Here is a 26495-nt window from a genome sequence, read left to right on the forward strand (position 1 = left end):
AGTTGGCAAAGTGCGTCGTAGCGCATGCTTCTGGGTGCCTCTCGAGATCACAGCAGATACCACTCTTGCGGTTAAACGATTGCAAGAAAAGATAGCCACAAGACACTTTTATGGTGTGCGCAGGCGGCGCGGGGACAGCTTGTGGGAAATAGCGCCATCAAGCACCGAAAGTGAGGAAAGTGGAAGAAAGAACCTGTTTCCAAACAGTCTACGCATATGTGAAAGGCTAAGCAACCTAACTTTTTTTTTGCATTACAGAAATTTTTGCTCATCCCGAAAAAGTTTTCATAAAATTTGCCCCGCATAATAAGTGCACCCCCAACTTTGCTCTGATTTTTCAAGAAGAAAGTGTGTTCATTACGCGAGTAAATATGGTATTCTTTGCTGCAACCAGGTCATGTTTGCAAACAGGTTTTGTTTATGATTAGATTACATATATATGTCCTTGGCCTACATGAGTAAACAAATGCAGAACTAACACCACTGCAATCACTGTCGTGAATAGTGACATACATATCTCCAGCCTTCTGACATAGTTGCACTTATTGGAACTTTAGTTGCAGTTCCGCCGCAGAATGAGATTGAATTTCATTGCTCGGCTGGATTACTGGTGGCCAATTTTTGAAAGCGGCAACAACCTGTTTGAAGGAAGGGAAAGAATTCTCTCATTAAACTCGACCGCTGTGTCCGATATTAGAAACATTAAATATAGTTATTTAAATACTGCCACAATTACAGTGTCTAGCAATTTGAAGATTTTTGACATCGTGTAGGGAGCCGCATAAAACTGCCCTCCGAGCCGCACGCAGTCCGCGGACCACAGGTAGCGGACTCCTGAAATAAGACGGTTTGGCAGAGTTTCGCGCAATTTACGTCAATTTCATCAGGTTGGTGCAGCAAATCTTGTTTTGCGCAGTTGGCGCAGGAGTGAAATCACTGCAAATGCAAACGGAGGTACAACAGTGCCTAGTGGGCCCCTGCGGCTTCTGTCCAATGCTCTTGAAATTTCCATACAACATGAGCATAACTGCTTCTCTGCCATACTTTTTAATGGAGTTTTACAGTGATGGAGCTTAGCAAAGTTCATTGATGGCCATGTGACATAGATATAACATCCTTCAGGCAAAGGACATCTTGCGAAAAGCATTTGTGTGCGGTGACACACGATAAAGAAGCAGAACCTGCCTCTTGGGGAAGTTCCATTGTGGGAAAGCAGATTGTGCATCTACAGGTTTGCTTGCACATAAAGTAAGCACAACTCAACTATGCAGCCTTTCAATGAAGGCTCTGTAAGTGCCATAGTCCCCTCTAGTACCATTATCCCTTCTAGTCACACACAGCCTAAGAACTTAATGCAGTCCCATGTGTCATCAGTCCCACTTCTTCGTGCAAATAGTCCTTCAGAGTAATAAAAAGGGCTTGCTGAAAGGTACCTCAGTTTGGCCCATGTGTCATGGGTATATTAACAGAAGCACACTGCAGTGCGACTCAGGGTATACTTGTGCTACCATTTTCACTTTATTGCCCATCAATGTTTTTTTCTTCCTTTTTCTGTCCACCCCGAATCTTTCATTGCGTGGAGGGGCTCTTAAATTTTGCAATGTTGGATGGCTTAAGTTACCAAGGCGAACTACTTTGGTGCCTCATCAAACACAAAAAGTGATTGTTGGCGTCAATGCGAGTGTTGCAAAAAAATTATAACATGACATCACCTCATGGTGCCACTGTTATATTACACTTTCTGCCAGAATTTTTTATGTCATCATGCATTCATTGTGATGTCAAATGATGGCATCACCACATGTCATCGTTGCACGGTCATAGGTGGGCTCATCGCGGAAGCTCAGAAAGCTTGCGATGCCTACGATCCCAGAGGCAATGCAAAACCACCCTAAGTGCTGACATCCTTCCAACCAGTCGATACAGTGAACCCAGAAGAAGAACGACTCTCGCCTTCCAGCCATCTAGAATGAATGCTTAAGTGACCATGAAAGTGTTTTCAATGACAGTGCATGAAATGGGGTTCATTTTATAGTGAGGTTGTGACTCACGATATGCCAAACTCAATATTTTTTTTATTACTATTACATTACAGTGTGATCTTTTTCAGCTGAAGCTATGTTCCCTGCTCACGAAAAAAAACTTAATTCAAAACCCAACTTTCTGTGATTCCTAGCATATTATGCTTAGTTTTCCTGCTTTTTTTTTTTTTTGCTCTCTGACTGTTTTTGTCCGGAGATCCTGCAGTTGTGTTTTACTTTGTTTTATCACCGACCTGCTTACTTTTCCAATGTTGTCTTTAACACTGAAGTCTGCATATAAGTTAGCGCCCTAAGATACATGTGAGTATACATTTCCCCATTCAATTAGTAATATGTGCTCCATTGTTTTCTTACTTTCCTCACACATGTACAGTAAAGAACCTTTCCCCTTTTTTATCAGCATTCATAACTATGCATCCTAGGACAACCTGACCTCTCTTCAAACAGCAAAGTGCTTCTCCTTGAATTATTGTAAAATATGTGCTTAATTCAATTTTACCTGTACTGTAGTCACTCAGGAGCAATTTTATTTCCATCACTGCCATCCATTTTCTTTTGTATATACGACAATTAATTTTGCTTGACGTTCCTTGTTACCATGTCGCTGATACTGTCAGACATATACTTGCTGATGAGTCTCCCATCTTTTCTTTTATTTGACAACGAGTCCCATACAGATACTGAAATGTCTTGTTCCTTCATCTGCTGTCTTTCATGTTTCTTAGTGTTTCTTTGACACTAACTTTCAAACCACTGAAGCTGCCACTGACTTTATTATCTGTATGTTACCAAAGTTACATGGCGCTATTTTTAGGTGTAGAGTAAAACATAAGGCAATGAAAAATGTTGTGTACAGTAATTTTGACCTTGGCATAGGATAGTTTCTGAAAATTGGTTGGTAACACTGATGCCACTATGTACTCATATTGTAGCAAGTGATCCACTGCAAGTTCACCATGCAAGAACCTCTGTGAAATACATAGAAAAAGGGGAATCAAAATCAGCCTAATGAGACTTGGTCTGCATGGCACTAAACATTAAAAATGTTGAAAGGAGATTTCACTTTTTTTTTTTTTCCAATGACAAAATTGCTCTACACTGATCAATGCCTGTGTTCACATGCAAGCCAAAAAAAAAAGACAAACATGGATGCCACAAGAGACAAGATGCATGCCAGGAAATGCATGACAAGAGCCACTGGTATGCCATTACACTTAAGTCAAGAGTTTGACGGAAACACATCAGGTCTGGTATACTTATGGCCAAAGGCAAGATGCCAACCAAGATAATTTCGAATTAGCATATGTTTAGACTCTCGCACCAGGGCCTTCTTCCTAACATTGTGGCCCCCGTACGAGAGTCAAAACATTTTTGGGGTTCTTTTTGGTTGGAGTCTTGCTCGCACCTCTGATGTCATTCCATCATTCTGTGGCAAGACCTTCGCAAACCAGACAGGGCCGTGCATTGATGACTGTGCTTCATAAGAAAAGCTGCCTTTGAAAAATAAAGGCAATCCACATTTACCGACTAATTGCAAGTCTTGCACGTATGTGTGAGCCACTGTTCGTAAGATTCTGGGGAAAAGAGGTGATGACAGAACTGCTGGAAACTTATGATGTGAAAGGGTACCTTTTTTCGAAGGTAATTTCACTCTGCCATACAACTGTTCTGTACCCAAAGCAAACATGAAGCTCAGCAAGTGCTGCTTCGATATTTAATTTTCCCAGGCCCCACCTAGCAATGTCGACACTACAGTACTATTTCTGGTCACTTCACACGGCAGTCTCGCAAGTTGTGAAAATGTCAGGTACCAAAACTCCCAATGGCTGCTTGTGCATTACCAACTGAGCCACCGTGCTGAGTGGCTGTGGAAGCATCACAAGGCCATGCACGAGTATGTGACGAGAAGCTCATATCGTGCTGTGACGCCAGCGTACAGTAGGAACCAAAAGCAGCTTTAAAAAGACACACTGTAGTTACTTTTTCAGGGTGCACTCATGCTCAGCAGTACAGTTTTTAGGCCCTTGAGGACTTTGGTTTTCATTTGATGAAAAAAAAAACATGAGAATTGAGAACTTTCATGCCAATACAACACTGAAAAAAAATTTTTGTCAGTCAGATTTTCAGGCTGATTGAAAGATTGAGTACTGAAATTAAATAGGCACACCCTTCATTTCAGGTACAAACTGGAGGAACATACATTGAATTCAATGTTACAGGAGCTTGCTCCTTTTGCTGGGGGGTTGTCTCTCGTCCTTGAGCCGGTGTGTACGCTAGTGCTCACTGCTCCAGCTAGAGGCGCAGCGGTGCTCTTCGTTTCAAGAGCTCTCACTAAATGGCATGTTGCCGCTCAAGCAATGCTCGCTCCATTCTCAGCGCGTGCCCTAGTTTTGTAGGAGACTGCTAGGCGGCCGAGCCTATATGTAGCGCTCGCTCTCGGTGCGCCTTCTTTTTTTTTGTTTTGCCCGACATCACTCAGTGCGCGTCGATACCGCTACCCACTATGAACACCGCAGAAGCCAAGGTGGCGGCGTGGAGGGCTCGCAATGCGGCTGCAGCGAGGGTTAGCCGTCAGGGCACTTTTCAAATTTTTTATTTCATTCTATAGTTCAAGATCCTCTGGCTTTGTACTTTACGGATAACAAAGCCATTATACTAAAAGCAAAACATTCCTCCGAGCTTATGCGATTCGTTAATAAGCTCTTGAATAAAATGTATATACAGCATCAGTATCTAATTATCTGTATATAATACATTGATATGTAAATAACAAACATTGTGTATATAACGTGTAGATATATAATTACACCACAACAACTCTCGTGTCACGTCTTTATATGATGATGATTGAGCATACAGTCGACTCTTGTTAATTCAAACTCGAAGGGGCCTCTGCATTTAATTTAAATTATCAAGAAGTTTGAAGTATCAGAAGTTTAAGATAGATGACTCTGGGTGAGGTGACAGCTAAATTATGATTAGGCATTGATTTTATCACATTGAAAATCTTTTTCACTGTTTTTAAGACCAAACTGCACGCAGTGAACCGAAAGCAGAGGTGTGAAGTCCACATGTTTTCAGGCCATTTGCTACTCATCAGACCTTTTAGAGAAATCGGGAATAGCAAACTGCTTCATTGCTATAGATTTGCGCCTTCAGCACAAAGCTCTCTATACAAGTTGAGAGGCATCACGGTTTATCATGCGTGCGCTTCTTTTCAAACATTTGTTTACTTAAGCTTCTTTCTTTGAAAGCCTCAGGCACTTATTTTTCATTTTTAAACTGTTAGAATTATATCAGCACACAAATTTTCAAAAAGTAGTTGGAAAGCAGCTGATGTTTTCTGGTATGAACCTGCACAAAGTATTATTTACCGAATGGTAGAGTTTAAATTAGGAGGCATTTAAAGGCATTGAAACGATGAAGGGCCAACGAAAAAATTTTGTTTGAAATAACCAAAGATGAATTATCAGAGTTTGAATTATCGCGAGTTTACTGTATGTAGAGAGGATTCACGGTTCGGGTTTACCGGATTTAACCTCTCGAGCAAGCTCCTTCATCATCATTCACTTTGTGGATATACGGCAATTTTTTTTTTTTTTTTCGAAACTTCTATGTCGTGCGGCTGCACTATAACTAAAAGAGGTGACATCACAAACACCAGAAACAGGCATGCCGATAATGCCAGCTGTTGTTCACATCTCTCTACCTGCTCAGCACCCCTATGGTTCCCAGAAGCTACACAAACAGCACTGGCAACGAGCAATGCTCCCGGCTGGGTTAGAGCATCAGTGCTTTTGTGGAAGGGGGAAAATGGGATAAAAAGAAGGTTGGAGAAAAGGAAAAAGACAGGAACACGTGTTTCCTGGATGCGCTTTGATGACGATGACGTCACGGCTCGTGCTGAATGCAGTTCATCAGAACATAACGAGTACTGAACTCTGGGCGAGTTGGTAATTCATAACTACAAAACTGCGCAAAAAAACGACAAGAAACAGAGAAAGAACACACACAAGTGCAGTCTAGCAACTCAGTTGCTAGACTGTGCTTGTGTGTGTGCCTTCTTTATTTATTGTAGCTTTTTTGTGCAGTTTCGTAGTCATCAAAACAGTTGCGTCTTCATAGCAGAATTTCGATGCTTTCAATTTATGTTCAGTATCACTTTAATGCATGGAACCTATTCGCAACAGATTCAAAATTTGTTTTACATTATGGTACGCCAGTGATGTAGCTGCTACATGTCTTTTTCTGAAGCTCTTCTCCTTAGCACTAAATAAGTCCTCTGTGAATCATAACAAACTCACAAACAGTGAGAATCATTAATCTTGGAAGTGTTTAGACAATTTTCAGCGATGCTTTGTTATGGCAGGAACTTCAAGGCGGCGGTACCTTTTCTGAACTGCCAAGCATTTACCTACTCACAGTGGAGCTTATCATAACTTCTATTTTTCACGAAGTTCACTCACCCCTTGGATCAGCAGCAGCCGGCACGGATGTCTGAGCCGAGGCGGTCTCTGGCTGGCTCAGCATGCGAGCCACAATTCCTTCGAGCACTGGCTGACCGTCAAGGTGCGGCAGGCGCAGCAATTGCTTCACATCGCGAGCAGAAAACGGCTCCTGGGTCATGCCGGACTCGCAGGCGAGCGTGCACAGCGCATATTCATAGCCCTGGCTCGATAGGTAGTCCTGGATCAGCCACATCACCACCTGGGCCCCAAAAAAGAAACCTCACTGACCAGTAAAGCAGCACTGGAGACGGGAGGAGAATAAAACACGGTGCTCAGTGGCCAGGGCTCAGTGTCAGGAAGGCCCAGCCCCTTCTTTAAGGAGGGGCGAGGACTCCCATGAGTTGTTCCACTACCCTTTCAACAAAGAGTGAAGTTGATTTTTTTGTCAATAGTGTCTTGCAGACAGAAATTGTATCTCTCCAATTTTCTCAACGATTTATTCACGTTCGTTGGGCTGATGTGGTGCGACCAGAATAATTTTTGAAATTGTTGGTTTCAAAACTACCGTACTGACAAGTTTTGTTGATTTAAAGGAGTAGCACTCCTACATTGACATTTCCTGTCAACTGACGAGCTGCGCACTCCTGTTTTGTGAACTAATCGGCTACTTCTGTGTGATTGTTTTGTTGAGTGTATACGTTGATCGTGGGTAGATTGAATGCATGAAAAGAAAACGCTAAATGTTTCTAACTGCTAAACAATAGACTGACGCTGCTTTCAATGCCATATCGTATTTCCTTGGTGTTTTGGAGTAATTAAAACTCTGATGAATAGATATATTAGTAGACCGTGGTCCTGAGTCGGGAGTTAGGTATAGTAACTAGTAAATACATCTATAGCGAGCTCAATAATGTAGCATAGTAAAAAGAAAGGTAAAGACAAAATTACTTCTAGCTCTAAAGAACGGTGAAAAACAAAAAACTTAAGCACGAAAGGAATGACATGTTTGCATCACTCACCCCATAGTGGCAGCTTGAATTGATAGACCCCGACAGCTGTCTTCGATGTCTGGCAAACGACTCTCTGAACATTCATTGACAATGATTACTCCACGCGACACGCAGAGATAATAAGTGGTTCCAGAAGCAACAACCCTACGTTTGGGGAACGCAACTGGTGCCAGTGGGCAGCTATGCTTTGGGATAAATAATTTAAATTTGCATCTATATTTAGACGATGGTGCAGTTATACTGGGTGCTCAAGATAATGTAGCGTAGGACTTTTCATGAATCATTATTAAAAACAATATATTCTGTCTATCTTGCATAGCACCACCCCAACATGGCCTAGTATGCAAGACCCAAGATGGGAGTACTAAGCTTACATATTAGCCCTGAGAACGAGCCCTGGCGTCACTGCTTTTAGTATCGGTGCGAAGTTAGTAACGGTGCAAAAAAGGTAGTAACGGTTGCAACCTTTGAGTGTCTGGTAATGTATGTAGTAAAAAAGTAAAAAAAGTTAGTAAGTGCCCAAGAAAGTTAGCAGCGGCTAGTAACAGTGAGAAGGAGGGTCAAACAGAGCGCTAAGCTGGGTTAAGCTCGCAAGATCAAAAGTTCGAAGCCACATTGTTTTTTTATTTGTTTTTTTTAATAAAATTGAGTTTCAAACACTTGAGAGAAGGCCATGTGAGTTACGAGTAGTGTGAAGTTGAGAACTGATAGGCGGTCAAATGGTATTCTACTGTGCGAAGTGCAACAAAACCCCCTTCTTTCAGATAGCGCATCATGCTAGCATGCAATGACAAAATTTGGTTCGAATGCCAATGCCGGAGCATTCCCAATCGTATACTCACTCAAAGAGACCCTAAAGCAGTTTTTTGAAGTTTGTCAGCCTTTAGGCTAGAGCATCATCAAACCATTCGCACCACGAATTCAGTGGCATGCCGTGTACCAAGGCCGCTATGGACAATTATATCATACCCTCCTTCTCACCTCTGCCTGGCTTCCTCAACTCATGAGGCACACTGGCGATCGTAGAACACTCATGAGCGCGTTCGACAATTTGAGCTGTTACCACTCTATACCTCTGAGATGGCGTCACCATCCCCCGTATCCCCTCTCAAAGAGTTTTACTGCAAAGAAAAACTACTCATTTCTTATACAGCAAACACAATTCATAACCAGCAACTCTTCCAGAATAGCAGCAACACAATACAGAATATCACATATTGCTAAAATAATTATAGATATTCACTGACACAACACGAAATGACAAAAAATAAGAACGCTGAGCAGTTTCAAGCTATTCTATTCAAAAAATCAGCTCCAACATTTTCCCTGCCCTTGATACACTGCACGTGGAATTCATACTCCTGCAGTAAGAGTCTCCATATCATCAGGCGTCTATTTTGAAGTTTTGCTTTTGGCTAAATACTGTAGCAGCTGGTGATTGGTTTAGACAGTGAAGTGCGTGCAATACAGATATATGTGAAATCTCTTAAAGGGACCAACAACTGGCCGGACAGTGTGATTAGGTGCTAGTAGAAATTAAATGAATTATAGTCATAGACTTCAGCATTCCTTTCGCATTGTGAGTTAGATTTATATGTTTAAATCGTACCTAAAAGTAACAAAAACCGTGGCTGAGAAATGAGCCTGTGGCTGAGAAACGAAATTGGAAATTGCCTCAAAGCTGATTTCACATTTAGGGGGCTTGACTATAAAGTAGCCGCACTAAGTCTTCGGAACAACTTCTTGAGGACCTGTAGGTGCACTTCCCATATGTCAAAAGCCCCCAGAATGTCATCTATATAGTGCTCCACATGTTCAATGCCTTCATGTACCTGCCTCAATAGCTTAGTGAATGTTGCTGCCACTGTCTTGAGTCCAAACAGCATGTATCTGAATTGGAACAATCCACTCGCATATTAGACCACTGTTCTTTCTTTGGATTCCTCCTCTATGAGTATTTGCCAATACCCTTTGGCCAGTCGAACTTTGAGAAGAACTTCCTGCGAACAACTCGTGCAAAGACAACATCTGTTTTCGGAATGGGCTCTGCGCCCGTGATTAGAATGACGTTTAGGCGCCTAAAGTCTACATATGTGCAGTATGAGTCATCAGCCTTTCTGATCGCCACCAAAGGTGCCTTGCAGGTGGAATCCGTATGCTCTATGATACCCACTTTAATCATCTTCTTTGCTCCACTTTCAAGTGCACTTTCAGCCAATAAAAGAAGTGGATACTGCCGGAGACAAACTGGCTGCTCGATAGTCGCAGTTTGCACTTGAGAAGCGTATTTTTGCCGAGTACATCGGAAAATACTTCTTCATACTTTTCTAGGAGGGCTTTCACTTGCAAATTTATGTTGGCATCAAGTTCAGGGCTAATTATTACTTTCTCTGATCCCATGCTTTTTGCGAGGTTGCATGACAGCATTTCCGCGATCTCTTCCTCTTTGCTCATTACCATGCTTTCTGGTTGTTATAGGTGCTTTTTTTCGTATTTTTTCAGCGTGTTTATGTGAAAGCTTTTTTTTTTTCAATTATTTGTAGCTCTTAGTCGAAGTCGTTCTTCCAGCAGGTCACCAAAAATGGTCCTTTTCACTGCATGGTAAGCTTATTCTTGTAACTGCGGAGTAATACAAGCACTCTTTCTGCTGCTTTCTGTCTACCACCTTGTGATTTTAGAACTTCTTGTACTTTTCCCAGGCATTTTCCAAATTCTCATGTGCCATCTTGCAGGTTTCCTCCAATCTCTCGAAGTTCGAGCACATAGGCGCACGTTATTTTCAATTCAGCTTCAAGGTCTTGGTTGGTCCAAATTTCTCGTAGAATTGTTAGTGGCCCTCAACAGTTCTGCGGTATAACATTTCAAAATTGAAAAATCTCAGACTTGATTGGGGAACTTCTCGGTAGGCAAATAGCAGTAGAGGCAGACACCTGTCCCTATCGACTGACCGTTGTTGACACAACTTTTTCACCCTCTGCATATTCGTTCCAGTGAATCTTTCTACAAGACAGTTACACATGGGGTGGCACAGTGTGGTCAGCAGTTGCTGAGTGGACATCAGCCAGTTAACCTCCCTCTTTAGGTCTGATGTAAAATTCGACTCTAGCTCACTGAGTATTTTCTTGGGAACTTCACACCGAGCCAACATCTCTAGAAGTGCCTCTGCAATCTCCGCAGTGTTAATATTTAGAGTTACGGCATCTGGGTACCTGTTTGCCATATCCACCAACATCAGTACATAGCGGTTGCTTTTCCTTGATGAAAAAGAGATGGGTCCCATTACATCACTACTCTCTGGAATGGAAGTTCGATGATGGGCAAGCTTCCAAGGGGCGCTTTTCCTAAGCGTCCTTTGGGTATAGTTCGTTGACACATATCGCACCATCGGATGTAACATTTTAGGACGCTTTGCACCCTGGGCCTAAAGAATTCGCTTATTCTAGTAGCTATACTGTTTGCTCCTTGATGTCCAACCATGATTGCGTCATGCCTGAGACTCAATAGAACAGCTCTCAAAGACTCAGGTACAACAAGTTGCAGAATCTCTCTGTTACTAGTGCTAAATACGCACCTTCTGTACAAGTTATCTTGGAGGAGATACTCGAACGTTGTTTCACCCTTTTTTCTCTTCTGAACTTCCCCCACCTTTTTGAAACAGTCTGCGAGTGAACTACGAGTAAATTTCTGCTGTTGTGCTACCTCCGCAAGTGTAACTTTCAGCGCCTCCGCCACTGATGCCTTGAGCTTTAGCGTTTCTTCTCTGTTTTCAGTGCATGCTATAGTTTGCACCGCTGATGAAACCAGTGGGTTGCTTTTTCTAGCTGCTTAGCCTCTGTCCTCTCCTTGCTTTTTTCCATTCTGGATTTCTAGAGAGGGCCGTTCTTGCGTTTCCTGCGGTAGCCCACAGCTCTGCGTATTTCATCATGTTTCATACACTGCGCTCCATTCCAGATCTGGGTCATCGACTTGCCTTGCGCCGGTGATACTGTAACAGATTTCTTTATTTATTTTCTTCATTCAGAAATACCCTGCTTCGCCCAAAGGCGTGTAAGCGGTGGGGGGGGGGGGGTTACAGCTTTGAAAAAAACAAGTCTTCGTTATGACAGCACACTTGGTCACAAGACAATTGATTCCACTCTTGTACAGTATGAACAAAAAAAGAATTAGCATAAAGGTTCGTTCCAGTCCGGTATTCTTGAATCTTAAGGTCATGATGAGACCTTCTAGACAAGATAATGCGGTGGTTTAAGGTAAGTGTCTTTATTGATGCCAGTCTTTTTGTGGTATATCTGAAATAACAATTTCAAATGCAATTTTCTTCTGCAAGAGGAGAGCGCTTCCCATCCCAGCACGTTTTTCATTTCAGTACAGCTGTCACCTCGCTTATACCGACTGAGAACGAACCTTGCCGCTCTGTTCTGTATTTTCTCGATCAGATCAATCAAGGCCTTTTGGCGCAGATCCCACACACAACATACATATTCCAAAATCGGGCGTACAAATGAAATATACGCAGTACTTTTGAGGACAGCAGGGGAGGATCTCAGATTTCGTTGAATGAAATTTAGGGCTCTTGCAGCTTTTGCAACTACAGCATGCACATGCGCATTCCATGAACAGTCGCTCGTAAGTGTTACAGCCAAGTATTTATACATTGATTGATGATCAATGACGTCACCGTTCAAAAAGTAACGCGCTTCATCCTTTTTCTTTTATTTATTTATTTATTTATTTAAGGAACACTGCAGACAGTTTTTCACCATCCTAGCAGGAGAGGGTTACATAAGGTTCCTAACACAGAGGTCGAAACTAGAAGAAGTCGGAGCGTGCACGCAGTCGGAAGGCAGTGAATTCCAGTCTTCAATGGTTCTTACAAAAAAGGAGTACTTGAATGTGTTATTTTTAGGAGCATATGGTCTTACAGTTTTTGAATGATTTAACCTTGCTGAGCGCTGAGGAGGTGGCAGAATGTACAATTCTTTATTTAAACCAGATTCATTGTTGTATAGTTTATAAAAGAAGACTAACCTTGCAATTCTTCGCCTACATTCCAGTGGTTCCAGCTCACATTTATTTAACATTTCAGAAACGGAGGAGAGGCGCCTAAAGTCTGAAAAAATTAACCGTGCGCTTAACCGCTGAATCCTTTCCACTTTATCTATGTCTTTCTTTAAATATAGGTCCCACGCAAGGAATGCGTATTCTAGCACTGGTCGAACTAGGGTTTTATAGGCTGCAAGTTTAACTTTCCAATCACATGACCTCAGCTTCCTTCTTAAGAAGCATAGCTTCTTGTAGGCCTTAGCGCAAACGTTGTCGATGTGAGCGTCCCAGCTAAGTTTCGTATTAATGGTCAATCCCAAATATTTTACGGTATTAACAAATTCAATACTTTGGTTACGGACATGGTATTTATATTTAAGAGGAGTTTTCTTGTGTGTTACTGTAAGAGTGCAAGTTTTTGAGTAGTTAACAACCATCTGCCACCTCTCACACCAGTCAGCAATTTTGCACAAGTTGTCGTTAAGCAATGATTGATGCAAGGAGCTACTGACAGCTGTATAAATAACACAGTCGTCAGCAAACATTTTCACAGTTACTCCCGCGTCAATATCATCGCAAATATCATTCAGATAGATCAAGAACAAGAGTGGTCCCAGGAACGACCCCTGGGGCACTCCTGACAATACATCAAGGTTTTGTGATTGGCAGCCGTTAATTTCTACAAACTGTGTTCTGTTTTTCAGATACGCAGAAATCCAGTCCACGAGGCGGGGAGCAATCCCTACACGCTGCGTTTTTCGTATCAGTAAAGAGTGCGGTACCCTATCAAAGGCTTTTGATAGGTCCAAAAATATTGCATCTATTTGTTTTCTGTCATTGATAGCATCAGCGAAGTCGTGTATGACTGATACGAGCTGGTTCGTCGTTGATAACTTTTTTCTAAACCCGTGCTGGAAGCTGCCTAATATGTTTTTTGATTCCAAGAACGAAGCTATCTGGCTGGAGCCATATAGCTTTAGCGCAGCTCAGTTTGATCGTGAAGGAAAGATACTATAGAGTCAAGAAGGGGAAAAAACAGACAACAGTGTGAGCGCTAACTTCCATCTTTTGTTTAATGCGTACGCTTACAACACATTATATAGCTCGTTTCACGTGACGCCACACACATGACAAAACCGCACACGTGTGGCACAGCAATCAAAGAAACCTCTCACACAGCAATCAAAGAAACCTCTCAAATCCAGAAAAAGACTCCGGCACAGGGAATCGATCTTGGCACCTCTGCACTGAGGAGCAGCTCTTTCAACGTTGAAACGGCAAGCTATTTATATCTACCACTTAACACTGGTAACGGGCATTTCCGAGGGAACCACTATTATGTTTTCAGCATTACCGCGAGATAGCGCAATGAGCGTGCGTTGCCAGATTGTCGCGACGCAGCGGCGTGCGCTCTCATCTCCCATGCGTACTTTGCCTTGCGGAGAGGGGATGCTCTCGCAAGCGCTCGTTTATCTCGTGATGGGGACAATTATACGCTTAGAGCTTTCATCGGAACAATTCTGTTGTAGTTACCGTGCGCACAATGGCCACTGCACACGTAGCAGTCTCCGTTTGCGAGAAAGGCACGCTTTTAGACACAGCGAAGTAACAACTGAGATGCTTATTCGCATTTATCTGTACCTGTGAGTACGTTTCGTGCACTATTTGTGCATGAGAAACGCCAAGCATGTTTCGATCTGCTAGCCATTCTGCGCATGACCTTCCGATTTGTTACTATAGTGTTCATTGCTTCGCTTTTGCGGCAAAGCTGTGACTTTTTTCATCCAATGCATTTCCTATTTCCAACGTCGCTTTCTCTTTTTCCAATGCTAAATTCGTACAGCTCTCTCCTCTGCGTGTCGGGCCACCTCACAAGCTGCTGTTCTCTCATCTCTAAGCCTCTGTGATTCCTGCTCATATAACTTGAGCATCTCTTCTTTGCTTAGTCCCGAATTTCCGGACATCATCATCAATTTTTCTAAGTCCATCACTCTGGTTTCAGTACGAGCAGAAGCGTGCTGACATTCACTTGACGACAGTGACAGTTGAGATAGTATCCAGGCAGGCTCACCCCATCGTTGTCACCATCTGTAAAGTGATGGAAACCAGAGGGATGCACATGGACACACTTCACTTGCATTTACTTTTGATCAAACAGACGAATGAAATACACACAGAAAGATACTGTCAACAAGGTTATAACTCTATGTCAACAAGGTTATAACTCTAGTAGCTGCTTCATATTCGACATCACTAATTACAAGTCCAAATCACAACCTAATTTTTCTGCACGTTAGAAAAACAATAAAGTCTGAATATACTTTCGTTGGTGCAGTTCGGATCTGGGAAAGCACTTGACACTTGGTAGAGCCCTCGGGGCGTAGCCGGGAGAGTCACTTGACACCAGAGGCGGGAGCGTAGCAGATGTGGGTTCTGTTCAGACGGAGTCAGTGAGCATCTTGCTTTCGCCCGAGCCAAGGTTGGACTGCCTCAACTCTGAATCAGCTTCGTAAAAATATAGCGGCCCTCTTTCGAGATTCCTTCAGAGTCAACAGTAGGAATGGAGCCTTTCTTTCTGCTGTACCAGTGCACATGGTGATTACACTAAACTTTGCCTGGTGCCAATAGGGGGGAATTCATGTCTTCTGCGGTAGGATACAGGGAGGCCCGCTCATGGGGACAGCTCCAAGTTCGCACAGTATGGTGACGTATTCACTAGGCACAAATTCGCTTGGAATTCCATTATCGAACAAAGTCATTTCGTACATGCACACCTATGACAGATGGCACGCCAACAGGTTGAGTGCAGTCTTGGAGGCCATTACATAGTGCACCCAGCAGCATGCACGCCTCATGGCAACAGGGTCGAAGATCATAGAGGGAGCGGTTTATATCTACTCTGACATGTGCCGTCACCCTTCCAGTGGATCTTCCGCACATTCTACAGCTCATGACAGTCAAACAGATCACCAACCACAGTGAGCTAGCTGCTGACATCTCTGGCGTCGCCAAGTGGCCAGAGCATGTCGCTCTGTGAATGGGCAGCAGAAAACGCGTTTGGCCGAGTCGCGACAGTCTGCACCTATCTGCAGCCATTCACAGCTTTAAAGTGTTCTAATGAATTACACAGTTTACTCAGAAAGCTCGAATTGGCCTCTAAATAACCCTTGGAACTTGGTCTAGCGTCTCAATGTGTTTGTGCAAGACCACCAAAACTATCTCAAAGTGCCTCTAAAATGCGTGATGAAGGAATAATTAAAAAAAAAGAAAATAAAAGGTCTGGGGCATGGTGTTAGAAGTATTTTAGATGGACCAACAGCGCCTCCGAAAGCGAAGAACTTCTATCCCCGTTTTGCAGAGAGGGCCCAAGATGGCGCCCCAATTACCGTGGCTCAGGTGCTGGTTTCTTTGGGGCCGCGAAAGCAACTCGGGTGGGAAAAAAAACTTCTTCCTTCATTACATAACGAGTGCAAAAGTAAATAAATTATTAAAAGTGGCAAACAATTACTATATTTTGATGATACAGCTTCGATAGCCGTGGAAAATGTTTAATTCTCCACATCAAAGGTTCGTGATAGGAGCATATGTTTTCGCATTCACAAATATCAGATCATGAATTCAAACATGTGATGTTAAAGTCCCGTGTAATCATGACAAAAGCTAATTCTTGGTTGAAGTATTGTTTACGTAGTAGTCAGACGAAAATAATTTGTTAGTCGAAGTTTTGCAGTAGAAAAACGTAATTTCAATTTTTGTCAGAGCGGTCACATTTCTATGAAGCAGGCCCAAATGCTGTGCGATGAGAAGTGTATGAACTTGGGCTTCTTAACATATACTTAAAGTACAAAAACAGCATGAAAAAACGAAAGACAAGACAGATGAAACACCATTCTGCGACGCCAGTGCACGTTACAAAACACCACATTGTCGAAAATTCCGGCGCCTTTCAATGTACGGCGTGCTTCATATTCATGTTGTGCTTTCAGCACATAAAACTACAGATAATTTTTTCATTCTTAACAAGTGTAGTTCTCGCTCGGGGAGAGGAGAACGGCACATGTAGGTCTATAGAGATTTTTCAAAGCAAAGCAGCAACTCTTTACTAAAAAACGGCATATTTTATTATAGCAATGTAAAGAAGCATTCGTAGTTAAACGACCACAAAGAGAATAGGGCAGCACTTCAACTCGAAAGAAAAGCAGTATTGAAGACACGTGTGAAAAACGAAAGCTATGCATTCTGACTTTAAGGTAGCAACTTACTGGACTAGTTTCGAAAGCTGGCACAACGTTTGAGACTTGTTTGCCTCAATCTTTTTCATTTGTTTGCAATGTCGTCACATACACACTCCTACATATTAAAGGAGCACTTGTGCCATCATGTCTACTTTATGTTCCTTACATGGAAATAAGAGGTTGTAGTTATCCAACACAAAATCAATAAACAAATCATACACTTCCTTATCGCTGGCATGCTTCCGAAAGTTTCGCTGAGCTTTTTTCAAAAGACAAAATAGCACGGCATTAAGGAGCCCAAATCCTTCTTTTGTCTTCAAAACTACAAGAGCTGATGCAGCTTTTGACACATCAGATGTCCCGTTAGTCCAAGCTTGCACTTAGAACAATTTGTATTTTTTAGCAGTTTTCAACAAAAAAACCCCGCATACATAATAAATTATGCAGTCGGTAACGCTATCTAATGCAGACATTGAGTTAAATACATCCTCCCATTCAATCTCATCCTGCACCAATCCATCAAGCCTGTTCTTAAGCTCATCCAAGCGTGACTGGCTGGGCAGATCCTCCTTGAAAGCTGATGTTAATTCCCGCAAACTAAGGAGTTGTCCCTCTTCACTAAGAAGTAACTGGCAATTCCCATACTTGGGTGGCTTTACGAGACTGTAGTATATGGCTAGCACACTGTATCATTGCAAGAGCGTCGGCGAGCAGGGACCTTCATTTTAAGCTCCAGCTTGTCGAAACAACGAAACACTTTTTAGAAACATCTTCATTAAATATTGCAGTTATACATATCTGAAGTCCCATTTCTTTAACAAGTAGTTTGACAGCTGAATTGTCGACAGAATAGTCACTCGCAAGCACTCAACAGTAGTTGGCGAAAAAATGGGAAGATCAATATGTCCTCCCTTCACTTCTTCCTCCCAATTATTGAGTCGTTATAGAAAGGACTCTAGCACTTCAAAATCCTTTCTGCCTTAGACCTTGCTTAGGGTGTCTGCAATTCATAGCATCGAATATTCTGTTAATTCGCACTATGAAATCGACTTTTTCCGTGCATGTGTTGTAGCCAGAATTGCACTGGCGCATAAAACACTTCTTTCCCATTTCACGACTTGCTCACACGAACAGCATGGACTCTCATTGTGCACACACAAAAAAACAACGAAAACAAGAGTGCTACGTGGCGACAACTGATTTGTCTGAACAACACCATAGTCTGAACGACGCCCGCTCGCCACTCGCACGGCTGTGAACCAAAGCTGAGCACAGCGAGCACGTGGCGGTGACACTCCATCATTCCACTTAAGTACTTCCAACACTGTAGTCTGGGGTGTGGCCTCACTGGCGACCACCTGCTGGTAATGCACTCCCTCAACAGAGCAGGATTGGCCACCCTGGTGCAGTACTTCGCCACTACTTTCCATACGAGTGCACCCATTAACCCTCGGCCCTCAGTCCCGAGTGGCTGCAAAGCAACTGTCCAAGGCAGCTGTCAGACCTGCGACAGAGGGTGCTACGAAGCTCTGTGTCCTGACAGGCAGCCATTGTAATCTGAACTTGGCTACGTTTAGCACTAGAACACAATCTAATAGGGCTAATCTAGCCATAGAGTTTCACATACAATAATACCTAGAGGAGAATCTGGCGCTAGTGTCTATGCGGGCTCCTTCAGCGCCGTGTGTAACCCCATGCGAATGATGGGAAGTACAGGCTTCGGATCTGCTTCAGATAGATTACGTTGTTAAGATTCGCAACGCTTGTTTGCCGAGTATAAAACAAAGTGATATGAAGTTGTATTTAATTGAAGCTTGCTTTATTCTTTTGTACGTAATCTTCATTGCAAAAGTCTTCTGTAACCATGAGGTGGAAGTAAAACCTGGAGAAATGTAACCACCAGGGTGTGCATCGCTCTGCCCTTGCGTTCCAGATTTGGCATCAAGATACAATGAAACATATTTACAGTACTTGACAATAAACATGCTTATTCTTTTTTTTCTTGAAAGTATGCATTATCTAATTATGGAAACAACAGCAAAGTATCAAGAGAGAAACACTTAACATTTCCTCTGCCGCAATTTCAGATGCGTCTGTACAAGTGATCTGCTCCCAACACACCTCTTGTTTTGTTCTGAAGTCGAGTCATAGGAGCATGATGGTGCGTCTGCTTAGCTTCGCCATTGTTTTGAAGTCAATTCGAACGAGTTTAGGCAAGACGCGCTCGTGACAAAACATAAAATCGATGCAATATCCTGCACTAGCATAAGACACTGCATCTATGTGTAGCGGTGAGTGGACGATGCTTCATTTAAACTCTCAAATGCAACTCGTAAAGCTCCAACGTCACAGCAAATCAAGAAATCGGTGATCTTTAGCCTCTTCGAAGACCAAAAGGCACTGTTTCAACCATTTTCAAAGCACCCCACAACCCGCGTTGCATGAAGAACAAAATTGAGACTGAAGAAAAAGATTTGTAGGCAGTTTACTAGTTAACACTGTCCAATCTGAAGCCTGTACTTGCAATATTTCCCATGGGAATACACAATCGCAGAGCCAGATTTCTCTCTAGCTATTATTGTATAAAACTCTAAAAGTCTAGCTGTCCTATTCGAGGAATGACAGGTTGTTAAATATAATAGAAAAGGGCTCAGCTAAGTTAGGAGGTCACGTGAGGCTTATACAGTGCTGAAAAATGGAGATATCCTATGCTACCGTGGATTACCTCACAGAAAAAAGCTACTTCTTATACACGAGAATGACTACCAACATAGAGGAATACTATAGCATCAGTGTGAGAGGGTGGCAAGCATCATATTTAAGTTGAACAAAAGGTACAAGATGAAGGTGGTACAGGCCTAAGCACCTACATTGAGCCATGATGATCATTTGGTTGAACGCTTCTATGAGGACGTAAAATCAGCTATTAATACAGTAAAGTCACAGTATACTCCTCTGAGGGGCGACCTTAACACCAAATTAGGCAAGAAAGCGACTGGAGACCATGCACTGGGTGCATCTGCTCTAGAAACGACAGAGGAGAGTTAATAGTCGAGTTTCCAGAATGCAATTATTTACGGATCTTGAATACCTTTTTCAAAAAACGAGCCAGCGGTAAGTGGACGTGACGAAGTCCTAATGGCAAAACTAAAATTGAAATTGGATTAATTCTGTGTGCACATCCAGGCACTGTACAAGATATAGTAGATGGCAAGGTCCGATGCAGTGACCACAGAATGATAAGAGCTCGAATTCACTCAATCAAAAAAGCAAAGAGAAAAATTGATACACAAGAAGCCAATTAATGAACTAGCGGTGAGAGGGAAAGTACAGGAATTCAGAGTTTCACTTCGGAATAGATTCATGGCTCTGAGCAAGGCAACCAATGCTAGCACTGACACAATGAGCGATAATTTTTTTTAGTATCATCAAAAAGTGTGCAATAGAAGTCAAAGGTACAGTCACTAGACTGGACACTGGCAAACTATCTTAGCTGACGAAAATCCCATTAAGAGACAACAAACCATCAAAGCCTCAAATGCAACTCACAAAATAGAACCCGCTAGTGGACCTTTAGAAGGTATTCAATAAGTGTTAGGTCACCGACTTCAAGAGGTACAACACGGAGAGAACCCAACAGGCTGTAAAAAGCGGCAGAAGCCTAAAAGCTGCGAAGGCAAACTTGTGCATAGGCAAAAATCGGATGAGTGCATTAAGGGACAAGAAAGGCTAAGTCATAACCAATATGGATAGGATAGTTAAGGTAATAGAGAAGCTCTACAAAGAGCTATACTAAAGCCGAAATAACCAGGATGATGTCATAAGAAGTAATAATAGCCCAGACGAATTCGACATCCTACCAGTAATGACAGGGTAAGTAATGAAAGCCCTAAAAGCCATGCAAAGAGGCAAAGCCGATGGTGAGCGTAAGGTAACAACGGGCCTGCTGAATGATGGTGGTGAAATTGTGCTAGAAAACCTGGCAACCTTATATACGAAGTGTTTCTTGACGTGAAAGGTACCAGTATCTTAGAAGAACACTAACATCATCTTAATCCATGAGATAAGAGACGTCAAGGACTTAAAAAATTATAGGCCGATCAGAAGGGCAAGAGTGGGGGCTAGTTGGTTGAACATTGTTGAGACTCACACCGCGCTGGAATTACACACACAAATAAAAGACACACTGAAGCACAGGTAGGACACACACGAGCGCGAACTAACAACTGTTTATCAAACAGTGTTTATCAAACAGATAAACAGTTGTTAGTTCGCGCTCGTGTGTGTCCTACCTGTGCTTCAGTGTGTCTTTTATTTGTGTGTTTAATTCCAGCGCGGTGTGAGTCTCAACAATAGGCCGATCAGCTTACTGTTCGTTCTCTACAAACTATTTACAAAACTACTGGCTAATAGAGTTAGTACAACATTAGAGGTTAATAAAACAAAGGACCAAGGAGGATTTTGTACAGGCTTTCCACAACAGAGTATATTCATACTGTCAGGTGATAGAGAAATGCGTGGAATACAACACGTTTGACTCAGTCGATATATCAGCAATTATGCCGGCACTACAGAAAAATATAATCGACCAAGCCCACCTAAGCATACTGGAATAAATCTACAGCAGATCCACAGCCACCATAGTTCTCCATAAAGAAAGCAACAAAGTCTCAATAAAAAAAGGCTGTGGCCAGCAGACATGATCTCTCCAATGCTATTAACCGCGTGTTTACAGGAGGTTTTCAGGACCCTAGATTGGGAAGAGTTAATGGAGAGTATTTAATAACCAAAAGCTTTAACAAAAGCTAATGGAAAGTATTTTAGTAACCTGAGATTCACTGATGACGTTGCCTTGATGAGCAACTCAGGGGACGAATAACAGTTCATGATTACTGAACTGGACACAGAAAGCAGAAGAGCAGGCCTGAAAATTAATATGCATATTACTACAATGTGCACAACAGTGTTATAAAACAGTGTATTTATATATTTATATATATATATATATATATATATATATATATATATATATACACACACACACACACATACATACATATATATATAGCGAGAGAGGAGGACGGGACGGCGTGCACGTGGACATGTACTCCTACTACTTCCTGTCCGCGCTGGGTCCAGCTGTCCAACGGTTCATCTGGTGGAAGCACTACCTCACGCAGCTCCAGCTTGCCCAGTTCGTGACCGCATGTATGCACAGCATCTCTTATTTGTTTTACAGGGAAGGCTCAATCCTGGGATTCACTTTAATCATGGTCAGCGAAGCGGCGGGGTTCCTGGTCTGGTTCTTCTCCTTCTACAGCAACGCATACCGCAAAGGCAGACGCACCACCATGCACATCGTCTCAAGCACAGCGGTCGCGGCAAAGGAAGTGCTCGCCAATGTTGCCTCTTCTTGCTGCCCAAAGCCATTACATGAGAACAAAGATGAGTGAGCCGCTCTGACGAACTCGAAGAGAAGGACTTTTGGGTAGAAGCAAGGTTATTTCCGACTGATTAGACTTTAGTCGCTGTTTACGAAGTGATCACATTAGTGGCAAAGCATCAGATGTGTCAAGGTGACGAGCACAACTTGGCAGCGCTACAGCAGTCACAGATGCTTTCAAACTTGTAAACCAGTTGTACAAACCTTGGAACTTTTTTTCAGCCCTCATCTAGAAGGTAGCAAGCAGCGTGTCTACAGTTATACATTTATTTTTCTTACTTGATGACTGTATTTTTTTTTTCATCGTGTGTGGTTTCAAAACAAAATTGTCTCGGAGCCCACGTACACAGCTTCGCACACGTGCCTTCCACCTGCACATCTTCCGCGACATCGACGGCACACGACACCGTGGACCCACCTGACTTCACGACAGCTACTTTGCCGCACGCCTCGGAGTCTGGCGCAGACATCCTTGCACTCGCTGTTCCCCTCTCAGTCGTGGAACCTTCACCATCCCCGATGTCAGAGGGCGACTCTCTACCAACCCCAACGCTCTGCATGTCCTGCCAGGAGCGACCAGCATCGCCCTCGCAGTTTCCCGCAGCCGAAGTTGAAGCCACCAGCCACCAAGCGTGGCCAAACTTCCGAGACGCTGCGACTATGACCGACATTCTTGAGGACGACGTGCCTGGTCCGCCTATAACACAACAGACTGCACCTTGTGTACCACCCACACAGGCGGACAACCACCAGGCTGCCCTGACGAACACGGGTACGCCAGCCGACCTTCCGGCAGAGACTACGCCTACTGGGTCTCACGACCGCCCTCCAGAGTCCTTGAAGAATGACAAGACCTCGCAACAATGCACCTTGAATTCAGACGTGCCCCTCGTCACGGCCCAGGCGTCCACAAAATACCCAGCCGTGAGCAGGAAACCTGCTCACGGCTGGTTATTTTTTCACCCACTTTTCTTTCTTATTTACATTCCATTGGTTCTAATAACATCCCCTGTACATTCTTTGGCATTACTGTCTGTTAGATCTCATTAATATTGTGACAAAATATGGAAAAACGAGCCCTTCGGTATACACTTCTTTCCCTTATATATATATATATATATATATAAGGGAAAGAAGTGTATACCTAAGGGCTCGTTTTTCCGTGTTTTTAACACAATAATAATGAGATATAACAGACAGTAATGCCAAGGAATGTACAGGGGAAGTTATTAACATTAATGGAATGTAAAATAAGAAGAAAGAAAAGTGGATGAAAAAATTACCAACTGTAAGCAGGAATAGCTATCAATTCGAAGGTCGTAGGTTCGATTCCTGCTTACAGTTGGTAATTTTTTCATCCACTTTTCTTTCTTCTTATTTTACATTCCATTAATGTTAATAACTTCCCCTGTACATTCCTTGGCATTACTGTCTGTTATATCTCATATATATATATATATATATATATATATATATATATATATATATATATATATATATATATATATATATATATATATATATATATATATATATATATATATATATATATATATATATATATATATATATAAGGAAAAGAAGTGTATGCCGAAGGGCTCGTTTTTCCGTGTTTTGACACCATAATAATGAGATCCAACAGACAGTAATGCCAAGGAATGTACAGGGGAAGTTATAAGAACCAAGGGAATGTAAATAAGAAGAAAGAAAAGTGGGCGAAAAAATAACCAGCCGGGAGCAGGAACCGAACCTACGACCTTCGAATAACGCGTGCGATGCTCTAACCACTGAGCTATCACAGCGGCCTTCCCTCCATCCACTTTTTTGGGTTTATATGTGAATTTAGAAGTAGGATTGTCAGTCAGCGTCATCTATAAGCCAAGCGACGAGACAAACACTCTTTTATGCGCATGTGTGGCGTCACGTAGCACGCTAACTAATTACCAGTGGGCAGCTCACTAAGAGTCCCTCGTATACAACCTAATGACACCAAGTCTGCCAGTACGAGACCCTCGTTATTGAATAAGGGAAATTGATTGATATGTGGGGTTTAACGTCCCAAAACCACTATATGATTATGAGAGACGCCGTAGTGGAGGGCTCCGGAAATTTAGACCCCCTGGGGTTCTTTAACGTGCACCCAAATCTGAGCACACGGGCCTACAACACTTCCGCCTCCATCGGAAATGTAGCCGCCGCAGCCGGGATTCGAACCCGCGCCCTGCGGGTCAGCAGCCGAGTACTTTAGCCACTAGACCACCGCGGCGGGGCTGAATAAGGGAAAGAAGTGTATACCTAAGGGCTCGTTTTTCCGTGTTTTCACACCATAATAATGAGATCTAACAGACAGTAATGCCAAGGAATGTACAGGGGAAGTTATAAGAACCAATGGAATGTAAATTAGAAGCAAGAAAAGAGGGTGAAGAAATAACCAGCCGTGAGCAAGAAACATCAATATATATATATATATATATATATATATATATATATATATATATATATATATATATATATATATATATATATATATATATTTGTGTATATATATATATGTGTGTGTGTGTGCGTGTGTGTGTGTGTGTGTGTGCGTGTGTGTGTGTGTGTGCGTGTGTGTGTGTGTGTGAGAAAGAGAGCGAGAGGAGAGAAACGAATACATTACTTAAGAAGAGTAATATGCTTGACACAGGTCATACAACAAACAATATAATCAGTTCAAGTGCATTATCAGGCAGCGGTCAGACCAGTGACTATAAGACATGCGTGATTAAGTCAATCTATACGAGAGCGTTGGTTGTGGCGGGCCACGGAAAAAGACCTTCCCGCTCACCTGCCGCTGCACTCACCTGATGCAGAAGCGTGCGCGAAGAGCGCTTGGCACTTCGCGTGGTGATTGTGAGTGCTTCGACAAACTTGTAGCGCAACCGCGCGCGAAGATCATTCACGACGCCTTGCTCTTCGAGGAAGCGGCACACCTTGAACCTCATCTCCTTGAAGCTTAGCCCGTCAAGCTGTTTTCTTGCCTCCATCTTGGCGAGAGATCTGTACCCGTTCAGAGCACAAAGACACGCCCAGATTGGAGAAATTCAAAAATTGAGCTTTCAGGATGCCGACATGACGTGCAACGTTGCTAACATTCCTTACTGCTAATGCTCAAAAATTTCACCGCAAAGTTAGCAAAAAAACGTGACTAACCACAATTTATCTTTAAGTAACGAATCTTGTGTCATTTAAATTGTCAATCACATTACTCAATAAGTTTTTTTTTTTTGTTCTTCAAACAGGTAGGAGCCACTAATGCCTTTAGAAAGATACCTGCGGCATCATGTAGAGGTGTGCGCCGAGGCGATTTCGACCGGCGGCGGCGTGGGGGTCGTCCAGAGTCGGCGGCGGCGGCGTTGTCGGCGCACGCCGGTTTTTTCATCGGCGGCGGCGTGTGGCCAATTTTCGTCGGCGGCGGCGGCGTCGGCGGCGCAGAAACCGAAACTGAAAACTCAAAAGGCTCTTCTGCCACAAGTTACTGAATTCGTTGAAATTCAGCGATTTTCATCCAAAAAGCATAAATGACACTACACAGATGTGTCGACATCCCGATGAATGCAAAGCGTTTTGTAAAGTAGTTTTTATTTTGCCTTCATAAAAAAATAACGCGCATTTCAATATATGTCCATGTTCTACCGTAAATGTGCAGCACTTTGCTTTTTTTTTTTAAATTTAAGATGCAGCAGTTTGTTGCTGCTGTTGGCTACGTCATACTTTATGAAACCTTCTTTCATTGAACAATGAGCAAGCAGTGACGCACGTCACTCATTTCGCTTTTTCCGAATCCGATCTTACTTTTACACTGTACGCTGCACAATAAAGAAGCACATCTGCTTCAAGTTTTCTTGTTGCGATTGCATGAAACCGCTTTTCTGAGTATCTGTCATGCTTTTAATGTAACTTTCCTTCAAACGAATCAAAATACCTTCTTTTCACAATGTGAGAATCTTTTATGCAGTGGTATAGGATGCGGAAGAAAACAAATCTGCGCATTTATTCAAATAGTTCTCAGCAGGGTGTTCAATGAATGAAGTGTAGACATGGGCGTGGGCGAGGTGGGTGGTGCAACATGAACACTTGACCCCTTCAAGCTCCATCAGCACTTGCTACTCACTCTAGCGACACCAACACGACCCGCTCCCTCAGTCGTGGTGCAAGTTGAAAGAAGGGTTTGCATCCCCCAAGACAAAAACCTGTCGATGGTCATATGTGCAGATGAGAGAAAATGCAATATT

General features: G+C 42.7%; 1 protein-coding gene across 6 annotated transcripts in view; it reads right to left on the minus strand.

Annotated features, from left to right (window-relative positions):
- LOC119169156 (uncharacterized) overlaps positions 1-25654 on the minus strand; it is a 121871-nt gene extending 96217 nt beyond the window's left edge. For 3 of the 6 annotated variants that reach the window (XM_037420258.2, XM_075886353.1, XM_075886356.1), the window contains exons 1-4: positions 25065-25204; positions 22640-22918; positions 14615-14631; positions 6509-6749 (exon numbers count right to left, since the gene is read on the minus strand). In XM_037420258.2, coding sequence (XP_037276155.2) covers positions 6509-6749; positions 14615-14631; positions 22640-22892 — 511 coding nt within the window. In that variant the 5' untranslated portion in view covers positions 22893-22918; positions 25065-25204. Of the gene's footprint in view, positions 1-6508; positions 6750-14614; positions 14632-22639; positions 22919-25064; positions 25374-25413 lie in introns of those variants that run through there. The other 3 variants (XM_075886355.1, XM_075886354.1, XM_037420257.2) reach the window with 3 other exon arrangements.
- Positions 25655-26495: the final 841 nt, after the last annotated feature.

The sequence above is a fragment of the Rhipicephalus microplus genome, chromosome 2 (assembly GCF_043290135.1).
Source record: "Rhipicephalus microplus isolate Deutch F79 chromosome 2, USDA_Rmic, whole genome shotgun sequence".
Lineage (NCBI taxonomy): Eukaryota > Metazoa > Arthropoda > Arachnida > Ixodida > Ixodidae > Rhipicephalus > Rhipicephalus microplus.